At 42.7% G+C, this 16,942-nt stretch overlaps 1 protein-coding gene and 1 pseudogene across 1 annotated transcript in view; both read left to right on the top strand.

Moving 5' to 3' along the window:
- The window catches only part of LOC101651880, a 36,203-nt pseudogene extending 26,257 nt beyond the window's left edge, over positions 1-9,946 (top strand).
- Positions 9,947-10,122: 176 nt separating this feature from the next.
- PLA2R1 (phospholipase A2 receptor 1) overlaps positions 10,123-16,942 on the top strand; it is a 102,612-nt gene continuing 95,792 nt past the window's right edge. Inside the window, exons 1-2 of the mRNA XM_045298107.1 lie at positions 10,123-10,255; positions 11,645-11,818. Coding sequence (XP_045154042.1) covers positions 10,123-10,255; positions 11,645-11,818 — 307 coding nt within the window. The remainder of the gene's footprint in view (positions 10,256-11,644; positions 11,819-16,942) is intronic.

The raw sequence follows: 16,942 nt of genomic DNA on the forward strand, positions 1-16,942 counted from the left end.
ACTCATTATTTGTATTTTTATCTTTACATTATGATTATCTATCCTTAAAAAACAAAAGCATTACAGTCTCAAAACTCACAGGGGCAGTTCTGCCATGTCCTCTAAGGTCTCGATGAATCGAAATCAACTTGTCGTCAGTGAGAGACTCTTAAACTGTGAGAAAACAAATTTCTGCTTGTTAAAGCCACTTATTTTTGTTATTTCTATTTTAGTAGCACTAAAAACCCAAGACACATCTGAAGAATAATAGACATTTTAAATGAGATTCAAGTATCTTTATAAAATGACCCCAAACCACCTCTTTCCATCCCAAAGTGCTTATATAATTGAATTCTTGTGACCCAGAACATATTTTTATCCCTCTGAACTTGGGTAACGTTCTCTCTGTTGGGAATGCCACCTTGTCTGACACTTTGCCTCTCCTTCTGTGGATTGAGATGCCCTCCCCAGCTGTTTTGACCCGCTGTCATGAGAGCAATTATGGAAGACAAATACCAGCTTCTTACCACGTGTTTGTTAAATGAGAGCGAGTGAGAGAATGCATGAGAGAGCCTGGCTTCTCTGCTCTTTCTTTATAAGCCAAATGGATCTCTACCAGGCCATTGGGATGATACCTTTTATGTCAAATATATTTGGGGGCATTATGCTATCGGTATTTCCGCCCATGTCAGTGACTCTAGGACTACTCAGCTGCTTGAGGACAAGCACTATGGCATACATCTGCTTGTAGTCATAGAATTCCTAACAGGTCTTAGAAATATTACTGAGTGCTGCAAGTTGACTCCAACACATAATGACCTACGTGGCAAAGTAGAGTTGCCTCCAGAGTGTGTCAGGCTATAATCCTTATGGGACCAAGTCCTCAGCTGGTGGGTTCGAACTTGGTTAGCATTCAGGACCTTCACCATTGTGCTAGCAGGACTTCTTAAATGACTTTATGGGAGTAAACTTAGGCCCAAACCTAATATGGCCCTCACTGAATCTATGGATATAAAGTTTCTATCCTAAGACAAAGTTTGGTTGGAAAAGAAGGCAACTGATTGGTTCAATGAAACCATCTTTAGCGCTGTTCATGGCTTAAATTTATGGATTAAGTATAAATTCATCTTTCTCTCAGAGAGCAGTGTGTGGTTTTGAACTCTGGGCCTTGATGTGAGCAGTCCAACACTTACCTGACAGCGCTCCTTTAATTTCTTCTGTCTCCCCTGTATCTGTGTCCCATATTCTTTCCGGTGCCTAGGATATACACAAAAGGGGTACATGAACACGTGTCCCCCACCTCTTCTGAAAGTCCGATGACACTGAAGGATCATGTCCATCTCACACACAGCATTTATTGAGGATTCTGCCAACTCTAATAACTTCTGGTGTGTGTGTGTGTGTGTGTGTGTGTGTGTGTGTGTGTGTGTGTTTTAATAGACTTATTTGAAGTGCAACTCTAATATTTTCTTTGGAACAGATGGAGCTCTCTTATTTTTGTTAGCTAAGCGAATTCCCATGATTCCAGGACTAATTGATCTAGTTTCAAGGGACAAATATTTAGGCAAATAATCCCTCGCTATATCTGGCTCCCAACTCTGCCTAGCTCATAGTTGGCACCCAATAGGCGATGGTTGAATGGATGGATAAAGAAAGTAGCATCCCATATGCAATAATGAAAGGATGACTCTAAAATGAAGAGCAGCAGTTGATCAAGAAAGCATTTTCCTCCCACGCCCGAGAAAAGTACATGTTGCTCTCTGGGCCGGAGGGTGAGTCCAAAGGAAATACCTCCTAAAAGAACGCCGTGGAAAATATCATCACTCTCTCCCATGAATTGTTTTAGGGGGAAATAAAAGATGGAAATTCATTTATAAGTTACTTCTAGTAAATCAATCCTTTTCCTCCTCCTAAATTTATAATTATGAAGGGAAGTATAATAACATTTCCTTGCAAAGAGATTTAGTAGTTCTGGCAGTACTTCATTAATCACATAATCAGTGTTCAAGCAGAACTGATGTCCTTGACATATATAATCAATCTTGATTTCTCCCACATTTGATTTTCATTCTTTTTCAAATGTGGTGACTGCAGACACTTGGGTTTGGTGGATTTTCTTTTTTACAGTATACTTTTGTTACAGATAATTCAGATATGTGTGTAATAACAATCAGAAGATCTATATGGATTTTTCTGGTAGTCTTTTTGAATGTAATTGTTTGCTCTTCAGTAAATTTATCATAACTAATGATGCAAGGACCAGATTCTATTATAACGTAATGGAGAAAAAGGGCCCGGGTCATTTTTTCAGCTTAATATAATATAGTAGTTGGGGGGAAGTGGAATGTTTATTGTTGTTGGTAATCCATAGCTACTTGTGGATGATAAGTTTTCCATTTTCCAAAACTGCATTCTGAAGGCAACCGTGATGGAAATGTAAGAGCAGTCCAGGGTTTAACAACACGAGACTAAGTTTAAGTTTAATATCTTCTTTTGGGGAAGGGAACTTTTATGATCCCTGGTTCAGCTGCAGAAGTTCTCATTCTATCTTTCTGATTACTTAATAAGTTGGACATTTAAAAGCATCCATCCCCCCTGCCCAATTTTGGTGGTGTACAATGTCCATATCCACTTCTTCTCAGACCACTCACTCACCATTTACTGCTTTTCAATATTGTGTATTTTTGTCTTTACTAAATAAAACAGCGGTGTGGACTTTAGAGGTCAATAATGCAGGAGGATCAACAGATGCAGTCTCTCAATCGTAATTGCACATGTAACTAACCAATGAGACAATGATTTGGGTGGCATCTGGGGAGTATTTTTCCTCCGAGAAAGGTGGCAACATGTACTTTCAACATGGTACGCAACTCAACAATCTGCACCTACTGTGTGCTGTGGAAGCTAAAGTGCAACAGGGGGCTTAAGCTAATGATGGCAGAAGAGAAGTGTTTGGGAATGCTGATTGACACCCTGGAGGGATTCACCCAGGTCTGTATCTGCCCATCACAAATCAGAGAGAGAATAAAGAACAGCAACTCACATTTCTGGAGGTCTTCCTATGCCAAGGAATCCCTGTGTGGTGCAAAACTGGTAAACGTGCTCAGCTGCTAATCAAAAGGATGATTAAGTCCACTCAGAGACACCTCAGAAAAAATCCCTAGCCATCTTCTTCCAATAAACCAGCCGTTGAAAACCCAAAGGAACGCAGTTCTGCACTAGCACCCGTGGGATCCCCTAAATCAAAACTAACTTGATGGCAACTGGTTTTCCCGTGCTGAAGTTCTGGGCCATGTGGTTTGCGTGGTTATTTAATGTCATGCCCAACATCCCTAGGAAGTCACTGCTATGCACACCCTCCATTCCTACATGGAAGTGGAGGCACATGGACATCAAGCAGTCACTCCAAAGATACACAGTTCATCTCAGTGATTGGGAATTACATGCCAAAAAGGTATGTGTTGGGCTGCAAATTGCACTGTCAGCAGTTCAAAACCAGCAACCACTCAGTGGGAGAAAGATGAGGCTTTCTACTCCTATAGAGATGCAGTCTCAGAAACCCTCAGGGGCAGTTATGCTCTGTCTTACAGGGTTGCTATGAGTTGGGACTTACCGAAGGCCTAACCAATTCCGCAACTTGTCTGTCAGTGTGGCATACTGTGGTGGCTTGTATGTTGCTGTGATGCTGGAAGCTCTGTCATTAGTATTTGAAATACCAGCAGGGTCATCCAAAGTGAACAGATGTCAGCAGAGTTTACAGACGAGGAACAGAATACAAAGAAAGAATAAGCTGTCTACGTGTAGTAAGACCCGCTGAAAGCCATAAGGAGAGCATTGGAACGTTGTTAAACAGTGAAGGCCTAGCGAATGGCAGCAGAGCCTTGTCAGAGACAGTGCCGGTGGATGAGCACCTCAGGTCAGAAGCCACTACAATATGACGGAAGAAGAGCTGCCTTCTCAGAGTAGAGTTGGCCATAATGAAGTGAGAGGAGTAAAGGCTATGGGAATAAAGCCTACAGGACCTTCAATTCCTGGTAGGGCACAGCTCAAAATGAGAAGAAAGAGCTGCAAAAATCTAATAATCAGGATGTGAAATGTGCAAATGGTGAATCTAGGAAAATTGGAATGAAATGGAATGGAATGCATAAAGATAGATATCCTAGGCTTGCATGTGCTCACATGGACTGATAGTGTCCATTTTGAATCAGAAAATCATAAGGGTGAAGAAGGAAAATAAAATCATATGGTTTACTCTGCTGGGAGTAGCACAAGCAAGAGGGGTGGTCTTTCCGGAAACTCAATGCTGTCTGTTAAATCCAGTCAATACAATTATTATTGAAATTTATTTGCCAACCACTACAGCTAGTGATGAAGAAATTGAAGAATTCTACCAATGACTTCACTTTGAAATTCATCAAACATGCAGTCACAGAGCATTGATACTTGTCGGCTTTTGGAATGCAACAGTTGGAAACGAGGAAGGAACAGAGTTAGAAAATATAATCTGGGTGATAGACCTGAAGCTGGAGGTTGCATGACAGACTTTTGCAAGCTCAACATCTTGTTCACAGCAAATGCCTTTTCTCAACCACACAAATGGCAGCTACACACGCGGACTTCTCCAGATGGAATACACAGAAATCACCCTGCCTGCATCGGTGAGAAAAGACATTGGAGAAGCTCAACGTCAGCCGCTAAAACGAGGCCAGAAGCGGACTGTGGAGCGGTCCGCACATCGCTCCTATGTACGTTCAGGTTGCCACTGAGGAAAATGAGAACAAGCCCACGACAGGCCAAAAAACGACTTTGAGTGAATCTCACCTGAATTTCGAGAGCATCTCAAGTACTGCCTTGATACATCGAACAGTAATGGCGGAAAAGCTCATGGGCTACGGAAAGACATCAAGATCATCACTCATGAAGGTAGCAAAAGGTCATCAAAAAGACAGGAAAGAAAGAGAAAAACAAAATGGATGTCAGAAGAGACTCTGAAATTTGCTCTTAATTGTAGAGTCGCTAAAGCAAATGGAAGACAGAATGAAATGCGAGAGCTGAACTGAAAACTTCAAAGGGCAGCTGCAGAATACAAAGTAAAATATTAAGGTGAAATGTGCAAAGACAGAGAGGTCCAAAATCAAACAGAAAGAACCTCCCAGCATAACTTAATCTGAAAGAACTCAAGAGAAAATTCAATCCTTGAAATGCAATATGGAAATGTTCTTCAGGCGAAATACTGAATGATGTGGGAAGCATCGAACGAAAATGGGAAGACTACACAGAACCACCCACCATACCAAAAAGAGTGTGTCGACATTCCACCAGTTCAGGAGGTAGTTTAGGAGCAAGTACCAATGGTACCGAAGGAAGAAGTCCAAGATGTACTGAAACCAATAGCTAAAAATAAGACTCCAGGAATCGATGGAATACCAATTGAAATGTTTCGACAGGTGAAGCACGTATTCATCTATGCCGGGAAATTTGAGATGGAGCTACTGGGCCAATTGACAGGAAGAGATCCACATTTGGACCCATTGTAAAGAAAGGTGACCCAGCAGAATGCTCAAATTATAGGACAATATCACTAATGTCACACTCAAGTAATATTTTTCCTGAAGATCATCTAACAACAGCGATAGCAGTTGTAGCAGTACATTGACAGGAAGCTGCCAGAAGTCCAGGTCGGGATCAGAAGTGCATGTGGAACCAGGGATATGATTGCTGATGTCAGATGGATCGTTGCTGAAAGCAGAGAAGACCGGAAAGAGGTTCACTCGTGTTTCATTGACTGTGCCAAGGCATTCGACTGTGTGGATCATAACAAACTTTGGATAACATTGAGAAGAATGGGGATTCTAGAACATTTAGGCAGAACTTGTGCATGGATCAAGAAGCAAACAGAACAAGGAGCTACTGCAAAGTTTAAAATCAGGAAAGGAAAGGTGTGCACCAGCGTTTTATCTCTCACCATATTTATTCAATCTGCATATTGAGCAAATAATTAGACAAACTGGATTATATGAAGAAGAATGAGGTATCAGGATGGGAAGAAAGCTTATTAACAACCTGCAATATGCAAATGGCACAACCTTGCTGGCTGAAAGTGTGGAGGACTTGAAGTACTTGCTGAGGAAGATCAAGAATTGCACCCTTCATTATAGATTACAACACACTATTAAGAAGACCAAAATCCTCACAATTTGACCCATAGGGGCCACCATGATAAAGGGAGAAAAGACTGGAGTTGTCAAGGATCTCAGCTTGCTTAGCTCCTCAGTCAATGCTCATGGGAACAGCAGTCAAGCGAGCAAAGGACACATTGTATTGGGTAAATCTGCTGCAGAAGACCTCTTTAAAGTCTTGAAAAGCAAGGACTAAGTTATGCCTGACTCAAGCCACGGGAGCTTCAAATGCCTCAAACGCACGTGAAAGTTGGACATTGAATAAGAAACATGGAAGAAGAATCGATGCCTTCAAATTATGATGTTGGTGAAGAATATTGAAAGCCCCGATTGGACTGCCAAAAGAACAAATAAATCTGTCTTGGAAGTAGTACAGCCAGTATGCTCCTTAGAGCAGCGGTTCTCAACCTGTGGCTTGCGACCCCTTAGGGGGTCAAATGACCCTTTCACAGGAGTCGCCGAAGACCATCAGAAAACACAAAAATATTTCACAATATATAATTACGTATTGTTTTGTGATTAATCACTAGGCTTTAATTATGTGCAATTTGCAACCATGAAAATGCATCCTGCCTATTAGATGTTTACATGACGATTCATAGCAGTAGCAAAATTACAGTGATGAAGTAGCAACGAAAATAATTTAATGGTTGGGGGGAGGGTCGCTACCACATGAGGGACTGTATTCAAGGGTTGCGGTATCAGGAAGGTTGAGAACCACTGCCTTAGAGGCCAAGATGAGGCTTTGTCTGGCGTACTTGGACATGCGAGATCAGTCCCTGGAAACGGACGTCAGGCTTGATAACGTAGAGAGGCAGGGTAAAGGGGAGGGCCTTTAACAAGATGGGCTGACGTAGTAGCTGCTACTGCGGACTCACAGACCACAACCACAGTGACGAGGGCCTAGGACCGGGCGGTGTGCATTCTGTTCTACACAGGGTTGCTATGAGACCAAAACGACTTGATGGCACTCACCACCACCACCAGGCAATTCCAGAGCGTGTAGCCACGAGGCAGATCCCTGTCAGCCTGCCGGCCTCACGTGCACAAGCCACGGCCCAGAGGTCTGAAGGATATCAGAAAGTTGCAGAGCATTGCTATCTATTTGAACACATAGATTAGGTAGACGCTGAACTGCAGAACCATTATGTAAAATAATTACCCTTTAGTGAAAAATTAATGGAACGCTGGGCTAGCTGGAAAGTAATTACTAGGTTAGCCTAGAAATGAAGGTGAACATTCTACCCAGGCATGAAAAGGCAAAAAGGAGAGTGAGAGAGAAGGTTAATTAATCAGAGCCCACAATCGCAGCAGCAAGAGGCAAATTTGATTTTGAATAACTATTACTAATAATCATATAGACATGGCCTTCATTAGGAAAACAAATTTCCTGATCTCAGTGAAATCTCCCCCAAACCATTTATTCTCTTCCTCCCACATTCTCTTGGCTTTTTGTCTGATGCATGGCGATCAAAGCAGTTTTCTGACATCTAATTGAACTTTTCCAAATGCCTAGCTTCTATAAGTAAATGTTTCAATTATTCAATGTGGTATAACTTTCATCAGCAGTCATTGACAATATTTTTTTAAAGTCTTAAGCCATGTTGATTACTGTAAATCAGTTTCCCACCAACTGATTCACGTTGGAGAAGCTGAAAGAACTTTTACCCAAATGAGTTTTCCCGTGCACTGGTATGTGAACTGTTCGGTTCTGTACTCTTTCAGTTCTCCCGGTCTCTGTTTTCCGGCCATGTCTCTATCACAGGAGCCACCCGAAGCATCAGTCATTTTAAACGAACCTGACAATACCCCTTTGTTGTTGTTAGATGCCATCAGGTTGTTTCAGACTCACGGCGACCTTACTTAACAACAGAAGGAAGCGCTGATAGGCCCTCCCCCATCTTCACCATCGTCGTTAGGTTTGAGCCCATTGTTGCAGCCACTGGGTCAATATTCCTGTCGATTTTCAAATCGGACGGGAAGACCAGAAAAGAAATTAAATATTAGAAGGGAGAGCATGAAAAAGCAGTTAGAAATAAGATCTCTAGAGCTGTCCAAAGGAGCCCTGGTGGCATCACGGGTTATGCTTTGGGCTGTTAATCACAAGGTCAGCAGTTCAAAATCACCAGCTGCTATACAGGAAAAGGTAAGGCTTTCTACTCCTGTTCCCTGTTGGTGGTGTGGTTACATCTTAGGCTGCAATCTGCAGGGTCAGCAGTTTGAAACCACCAGCAGCTTTCTCGGAGGAAGACTGGACTTTCTACTCCTCTGAGCAGTTATATTCGCGGAAACCCACAGGGGGTCCCGATAAGTCAGCAGTGACTTGATTCAGTGGCAGTGAGTTTGGCTTTTGGAAAGAGTTACAGTCTCCCAAACCCACAGGGGCAGTTTCTTCTGCTCCGCAGGGTCGCCGTGAGTGAGCTCAAGATGCCTTCTCAGACAGTCTGAGCTGATATAACTCCGCAACCCACAGTCTGTAGAATCGCTGCCAACAGGGTATTACATCAACAGGAACATTTACGGCACCTCTCGGATGCTCACTCTTTACATAGACAAAAGGCATGAGACAAACGTTCCACCTTAAAAAACAAGACAAAATAAACTTAGCAGGAACATAATTGTATAATAGGTAACTTCTAAGCCAACAGCTCGAGGTAAGTCAAGAAGGGGACAGTTCGTTGTCACATATTCCTTGTGTGGGACCACAGGCATCTCACTCAAACCCCTTCTTCTGAGTCCTGAAGGGAGAGGAGCAGGACTATGTCAACAAGGGTCACTGGGCGCCTGAGCTCTTCTTACAGATCGAGGTGCAAGGGCTGCCAGAGTTCGGGGAGTCGCCTGCTGCTGCCGGCCCCACCCCACAAGGCTACCCCTGCCAGAGCCCATCCCCCAGCATACTGACCACCCATGTCTACTTCTAATGATCCAGCCCAAAACAAGTGTGGAGATTTTCCCCCCTCACCAGGATTACATCTGGAGCAGTATACACAGAAGCACTCCATTCTATCCTTTTAGCTCCATGAGACATCGGACAGTGTAAGACATGACAAAATAATTTATAAATCATCAAGGGTTTATCAGGGAGAGGGGAGCAGGGAGGGAGGGGGGAAATGAGGAGCTGATACCAAGGGCTTACGTGGAGAGCTAATGTTTTGAGAATGATTAGGGAAACAAATGTACAAATGTGCTAGACACAATGGATGGATGGATTGTGATGAGTTGTATGAGCCACCAATAAAATGATTTTTTTAAAAGAGAATATTAGTAACTGACGATTTTTCCCTTTTAGTGGTTCTTGATTTCAGCCGTCTTCTTCCTACCTCCCTGGCACTCGTCTGAAGCAAACCAGTGTCCACATACCTCTGACACCCAGCGTGCCTCCCTCCCCCCTGAATAGTATGATCAGCCACCCGTCTGGGGCCAGGGATGAGTCCTTCTCTGCCAGAACCCTAACCGAGTCGATAGACAGACCCCTTCTTCCTACATGGTCTCGAGGCTCGGAGATGAGAGGTCTCCCAAGAGCGCCAATCAGTAAACTTCTCTTTCCCAAGAAACTGCTTGGTTTGTGCCAACAAAGCCATTTAGGGGGCCCTGGTTTTTTATTCCAGATCTGTGATGACGGGCAGCCGTGAGGTATGACCGTGAGGCCAATGGTGGCACTACTTCATTAGATCTAAAATTTTAACACTGTATCTCTTCTTGTTCTCTTTTAGATCAAGGGATTTTCGTTATCCAAAGTGAGAGTCTCAAGCGATGTATTCAAGCAGGCAAACCTGGGCTCACTCTAGAGAACTGCAAACAACCCAACAAGAATATGCTGTGGAAATGGGTTTCAAAGCAGCGCCTCTTTAACATAGGAGGGAGTGGCTGCCTCGGTCTTAACTTATCAAACCCAGAACAGCCATTGAACATATACGAATGCGATTCTACCCACGTCTCCCTGCAGTGGCACTGTAACAGGAAGATGATCGTGGGTCCGCTCCAGTACATGGTGCAGGTGAAGCACGACCACTCCATCGTGGCCTCGTGGAAATATCTTCATAAGTGGATCTCCTATATGTCAGCGGGTGGAGGCATTTGCGAATATCCACATAAAGGTAAATAGATAATTTACGTACTCACGGCATGGGAAAGCAACCTGGCAAGATTTCCAGTTTTAAAGAGTCACTCCGGGGGCAGAACCGTGCCAAGGGGGGAAACAGGCAAAGAGGGAGTGACTAGCTGGGGTAGCAGTCCAGAGGACCGGTGATGAGGCAGAAGTGGACTTCCGGTGCTTTCTCCGTGTCTTGTAATGGTCGGTTACCTTTGGCCTAAAGCAAGAAGCAAAAGATTTTCATGGGCTGTTTATGGGGTGGGCAACCAGGACCATGCTCCAGCAAACCATTAGGTCCTGCGATGAAAGGACCAGCTGTGGAGATTCCTACACTTTTCCACCTTGGACAAGAGCCCTGGTGGGATAGCCTTGCGCTGCTAACCACAGGATCAGCAGTTTGAAACCACGCTGGCTCCGAGGGAGAAAGACAGGGCTTTCTACTCCCGTAAAGAATTACAGTCTCGAAAACTCTCAGAGTCAGTTCTACCCTGTCCTTAAGGGTCGCTGTGAGCCAGCCTCAACTAGATGGCAGCGAGTTTGACTTTTGTTTTGTTTTGTTTTCCCCACATCGGTAGAGGCAATTTCCCCACAATTGCCATGACACCAGCCCTCGTGTTTAGGGAGGTACTTGCTGAGGAGCAGTAGCTATTTCAGGGCACATCATAACATGCTATACACACACATACACACACACACACACACACACACACACACACACACGACTGTAGCAGGTTACAAATATCTAAACAAACTTTTAACCCGCACCTCCTGTGAACCTAACACTCGGCCTAGAATTTTATATACAGTAGACAGTTAGTTCCTAGAGACTTGATCGTGGAGTAACAAGAATCTTGTGCACAGTAAGGAGCCTGGGTGGCATAGTGGTCCGGATTGGCTCGTCAACTGCGAGGTCAGCAGTTGGAAACCAGCCAGTACTCCTCAGCAGAGAGTTTTTCCACACTGAGCCGTTCAACCCTGCCCCGCAGGGTCGCTATGAGTCGGAATTGACTTAATGACCGGGAGAGGGAGCATTCTTCGTGGGGTTTAGTCCCTAAACCAGCATGAAATGTCTATCTGCCTTGAGCCTCGTGCTCTCTCAAAGCTTTATCTACGTGAAACCAAGTTGACAGCAACTTATCGAAAGGTTAAATGAGAAGGGTAGGGGGCAGTGACTTTTCATTAGTGGTGGTGGAACAATCGGGAAAAGGATGTAACGTGAAGAATATAAGCAGTGCCACTGAATTGTGCATGTAGAATCTTTTTCAAACAGCGTCTCCTTTGTGGTGTGTTTTCACAAAAATAGACGTCTAAAAATAGCATGAAACTCTCGGACAGTTTTCCGAGATAAGGTTAGCATGATGCTTACTCCCTGGTGTCATTTTCTGTCTCTTAGATTTGTACACGATTAAAGGGAACGCCCATGGGATGCCATGCATGTTTCCATTCCTGTATCATCGGCGGTGGCATCATGAGTGCACGCGGGAAGGCCGGGATGATGACTTGCTGTGGTGTGCCACCACAAGTCACTATGAACGAGACGAGAAGTGGGGATTCTGCCCCGATCCCAGTAAGTTTAAAATTAGTCTTCTCTGTAGGTCCTGAGCGAATCAAGGGTGATGGTAAAGTTATCTGTGGCTAAAGAAAAGCACCCGATTGGTATATTGAAGTCTAAATAAGCACTCTGATTTCATTAATACAGATTCTGATTTTACATTTGTCTGTGCCTTGAAAAGACAGTGCTGATGGATAGTTCTTTTTTCCTTGGGTTTTAAAGATGCTAATTAGCCATTCTTCATTAACCTCGGTACATAGGAACGCTTTAACGGGAATCAAGTGATAATACTCTGTGATCTCATTAATCCCTCTTTCCCAGCAGAATACTTCAAAATAAACCTGAATGCATACAAAACCCAGCTATCCTTTCAACCACTTGCTCTTATGAGCTGCCTTCTCCACACCCAGACTGCTTCTCTTGCCCATTGCCACGTTCAGGCACCATCTGGGGTCTGGGCACCTTCATCTTTCAGAAATCATTGTTGATTTCATTATTTCTCCACAGTGGCTCTTATCTTGATTCCCATCCCTTAGCACTTATTTTCTACATATATCCTCAAAGTATTTTTCTTCTCTTAATTTTCTTGGAGAATCTGGGAGGATTTCCCACATGATATCCCAACTATACCTTCCCACATGCCTCAATGTCTTAAAACCAGGAAGTCCCTGGAGCATCCAGGGCCAAAGTTTTCCCTGGGGACTCATGACTGAGGCATGATTGATGAGGTATCAGCTCACCTCCCCTGAGGTTGGCTCACATGATCTTTCTGACTTGGCCAACCCCTCACCTGAGTCATCGCATTACCATAAAAGCCTTCAAGCCTCTCTCTGTCTTGGCCTGTCTTTCCTAACTCCTCCTCAGGGTTCCTCCTTTTACCTAGGGTGGATCTCCCCTTCTGACCTTCTATATGCTATATCTCAATTGTTCTTAAATATATGTTCTCCCATCCAGCAGCATTTTGTATTCCCTGTGAATCTGATAAGAATACAAATTGTCACTTACACCTCAGACAACTATACTAGGAGGGTTTTTAGGATGAGCTACTCAGGACTATCTTTGGATGTATCTGGAAATGTTCTTGACAGAGAGGTTGAAATTAAGGGAAGCTGAGGAAACAGACTGGCTTCCTCGAGTTGAAAGACAAGTTCTCTGTAAGAAAGAAGGAGAGAGCTATCTTAGTTATCTAGTGTGATATTACAGAAGTACTACAATATCCCATTGTTAAAGTCATCCAGGCTGTTACAAATAGATATGTAATCTCTTGTGGTTCACGAAGACAGAAGTCCAAATCAGGTGGCAGCTCTAGGAGAACACTTTTTCTCTTTGTCAGCTCTTGGGACAGGTCCTTGTTTCCTTTCCATCGCCGTGGGCCCAGCATCTCTTGGAGCTCCCCACTTCTCATGGCACCAATCTTTCCTTCAGTCTAGGAGATCCTCAGCTCAGGGACCTTGGGTCCAAAGGATGTGCTCTCTTGGCAAGCAATATGGGGATACTCTTCTTTCTTTGTGACAGTCAAGACCCTCCCTATCTGCTCATTTTTCTCTTCTTTGATCTCTTATAGAGGCTGCTTCAGGCCATACTGCGGACAAATGCCTTACAATGGCTTTGCTCAGAGTAAGGGTATTACATCTCACCCTAATCCCCTTACAACTGCTAGCCTGATCATATCAGACCACATCATGGGAAATAATTACAGCTTTACAGCTGCCAATTTACTTCATTCCACAACTCCCAAACCACTGAGAGTGGTTTGTCCAGAGTTTTGAGGGACAAAATTCAGTCCAAGACAGGAGTGGATGCTCCTCATACAAGAAGGTTAATGGAGTCAGGTGGCTGTGGAAGACTTTCTGAAGAGAGGGAAGGAGCACAGCAAAGGCAGTGAGCGGATGTCACAGATACTGGGGAATCAAGTCTACTAGGGATAGCCAGTTGTCTTTCCTGGAATTGTTTGGGGTGGTTGGGGTGCTAGCTGCGATGGCTAAGGCTCACATGTTGGGTACAGACACACCGAAGGCAGGTGGTCGGGTTCCTCAGAGTTCCATAAATGACTAATGGGTGAAATCTCTTCACACTGATGTCCTAAACATACTGGAAAGATTCAGCAATATGTGGCACCACCAACTCTGTCTCCTTCCTTGGGCTTCTGTAACCTACATCGTCTAATGATTCTCTTTCCTTGGTAGGAATCATTTTTCCCCTTCCTTTGCTCTACACAGTAACCTAAACATGCTGGTGGGCAAGTCTGAGGAGTAGCAGTGAAGACGATGGAACATGGTACCTCCTTCCTTGACACATTCTCAACAGAAACAATCCACAGTTACATACAGTTGTGACTGAGGCTACCAAGGAGAGTGTAAGCACTGAGATTCTATATAAAGAGATCCTGCCGGGGTGTGACATCCCCTTTTACATGAGATTTACTAGCACAGCGCTTTACAGAGAACAAATATTCAGTGACTGCTCACTGAGTATGTAAAAGAGAATAGAAAAGTTTCAGCTTGTAGTTCAATATCTACTCTGACAGTTTAAGTGCATTAAAAAAAATTCAACCATTGGAAGAAGTGGTAAGAAACAGTATACCTGAGACAACCACAAAGCTGTATCAAGAAAGAAATACCACATTAATAGAGAAGGAGGAATGGCTAGATCTGTCATAATTCATCATAGAACCAGTGCTGGTATGCTTATAGCTATTAATCAAAGCAGATGCTGTATGGGGGGTGGGGTAGGACTGCTTTGTTTATAGTAACATGCAAAAATAGGCAACAAGTTATGAAATATGAAAAGAATATCAAGAAGGAATTGTTTTAATTCCTGTGTATCCCATCTGAGAAGTCTCTAGTTATGTTGTTGAAAGGACATTTTTGCAGTGAAGTCATTGGCCTTGCAGAATTCTGTCATTTGGTCTCTAGCGTGGTTTCTGTCACTAAGCTAGCATGTTCAACTACTTCCTCTTTGTTTAAATTCTCCCATTCCAATCACCAGTAATTGTCAATACACTTCATTTTCATATTTGATCAATTTCCATCTGAAGAAGTTGGCAGAACTCTTCAACTTCTTCCTCACTGGCTTTAGTGGTTGGTGCACAAACTTGAATAATAGTTGTAGTAACTGGTCTTGTGGGCAGATGGAGATTATCCTCTCACAGATAGGCCAGTTCAAGATACATCTTGAAATGTCCTTTTTAACAGTGAATGAGATCCCATTCCTCTGGAGTCTGACCGTCTTGGCATGGTAAGTCATGATCATTAATTTCACAATGGCTAATGCCAGCCATTTCAGCTCACGAACGCATTCGATATTGATCTTTCTGCATTCGATTTCATTTTGGATGACTTCTTATTTTCCAGGATTCTCACTTTGTACACTCTGATTCTGATCAGGGATGTTTGCAGCTGTTTCTCCTCTTTTTGAGTCTTGCCCCATAAACAAGTTTTTCTTTCCTTCATATTTTTTCTTGGTCTCATCTTCTGCCCTCTTTCAATACAGAATCATTCCACAAATGCATGCATCAGTCAGTAAACTGTATAGACAATCCTGGATTTGCATGCCATAGAACAAGTTTGGGTTAATTCCATTGTGGAGAGCACACATTATAACTAGACATGAAAATAAACTAGCCACACTTTGCTCTAGGAATGATGCAACATAGTGCTGTGAGAAAAAGGAAACAAGAAAGATTTAACTATCAAACACATTTGAAATATACGGAATTAAAATGAAGCATGTTTCCTTTAAACCACTGGCCTGATATATTCTTTCAACTGCAAACTAGTCATCCCCTGAAGGTCTCTGCTCACCAAACTATAGCTTAACCAGGAAAAAGTGTCTACCTGCCCCTTATGGTCCTTTAAGAGCAACTTGAAAGAGGAAATAGGAAGAGTAGGAGGCTATGAGTTTACGGTAAGGGGGCAGAACTGAGTTAGAAAAGAAGGGTCAGTACAGGTGCATAACTAGAAGATCATCAGTGTTACTAGATGTGCTACTAGATGGCGCATGTAGAAACGGTAGGTTTATGTTTTGCTGTGTATATTTTCAATAACAACAGTAAAATAAATAAATTTTAAAAATTAAACATATTTCCCCTCAGGCCGTCTGAGGGCCTTCATATGTTACCGTCATTGTGCATCTCCCAGAGGAGACCGTAGTATGTGTGCCTGCAACCCGGTGCAGGTTTTCTTGAGGAACCTCGTGAAAATACAAGCGTGGGCCTTATTTGGGGAAATCTGTTTGAGGTTTTCACAGGTTGTCCGGCAGTTACACTCATACTAGCATGTGATTTCTGTGTTCTGTGTCCTACAATTCTTTGGCTGACTTTGATTTCAGGTAGATACTGTGGCTGGTTTCAATTTATAATTTAAGCCAAAGCACTCAACCTCAGTCTTCACTTTATTTCAATAAACTTCATCTTTCAAATGTACATTTCAGGCTGTATTGAATTTACTTAAAAGCCTACCAAGCAATCCTTGGCTAACATCTTACAAGTGGGATTTGCTTCTCTTTCACTTGGCTCAAAGACTATTCTTCGTACACTAACTGTGAATGTTCCAGTTCTTGGTGTTTATTTGGAAATATGTGTTTATTATAGATTTATTTTTCTGTTTTATCATTCTTGTTGCATCTAGAATTTGGTCATTGAAAAATAGCCTTTCTGAAAAAAATAGCTTTTCTAAATTAGCATTTGCAGCTGGTCACAACTCAAAAAAGCATTTCAATTTCACAGAGTTTAATGTATAAATTTCTGTTTTTAAAAACTTAGATGTAAAAAAATTTTTAATTTAATTTAAAAAGGGGGGGAACTTAGATGTAATTTTCATAAAAACTTCTAGTCCTTCGAGTAAAATATCAATTTCTATTAATTAACCATAGAAATTAGAGGTTCTTTATGGAATTCTTTAGTAAGTCTTGAAAGGGTTTAACCATAGGTGTCTATAAGGAAACATCATAAAGACACTCAAAAACATGTATGAATTGTTCAACGAAGAACTGATTCCCTCTGAACCTTTGCCCAATTCAAACTATAAAGTTTTCCAAAAACATGAGAGTAGATTATGCACTGAAGTGGTCGAGGTTGCAAGGTGGGATCACTGCATTCAAATATGCCTTAGAAACAGTATTTTCTACAACTTTCCTCTA

This window comes from Echinops telfairi, unplaced genomic scaffold, assembly GCF_000313985.2.
Source record: "Echinops telfairi isolate 266 unplaced genomic scaffold, ASM31398v2 ScPeMD7_4;HRSCAF=17, whole genome shotgun sequence".
NCBI lineage: Eukaryota > Metazoa > Chordata > Mammalia > Afrosoricida > Tenrecidae > Echinops > Echinops telfairi.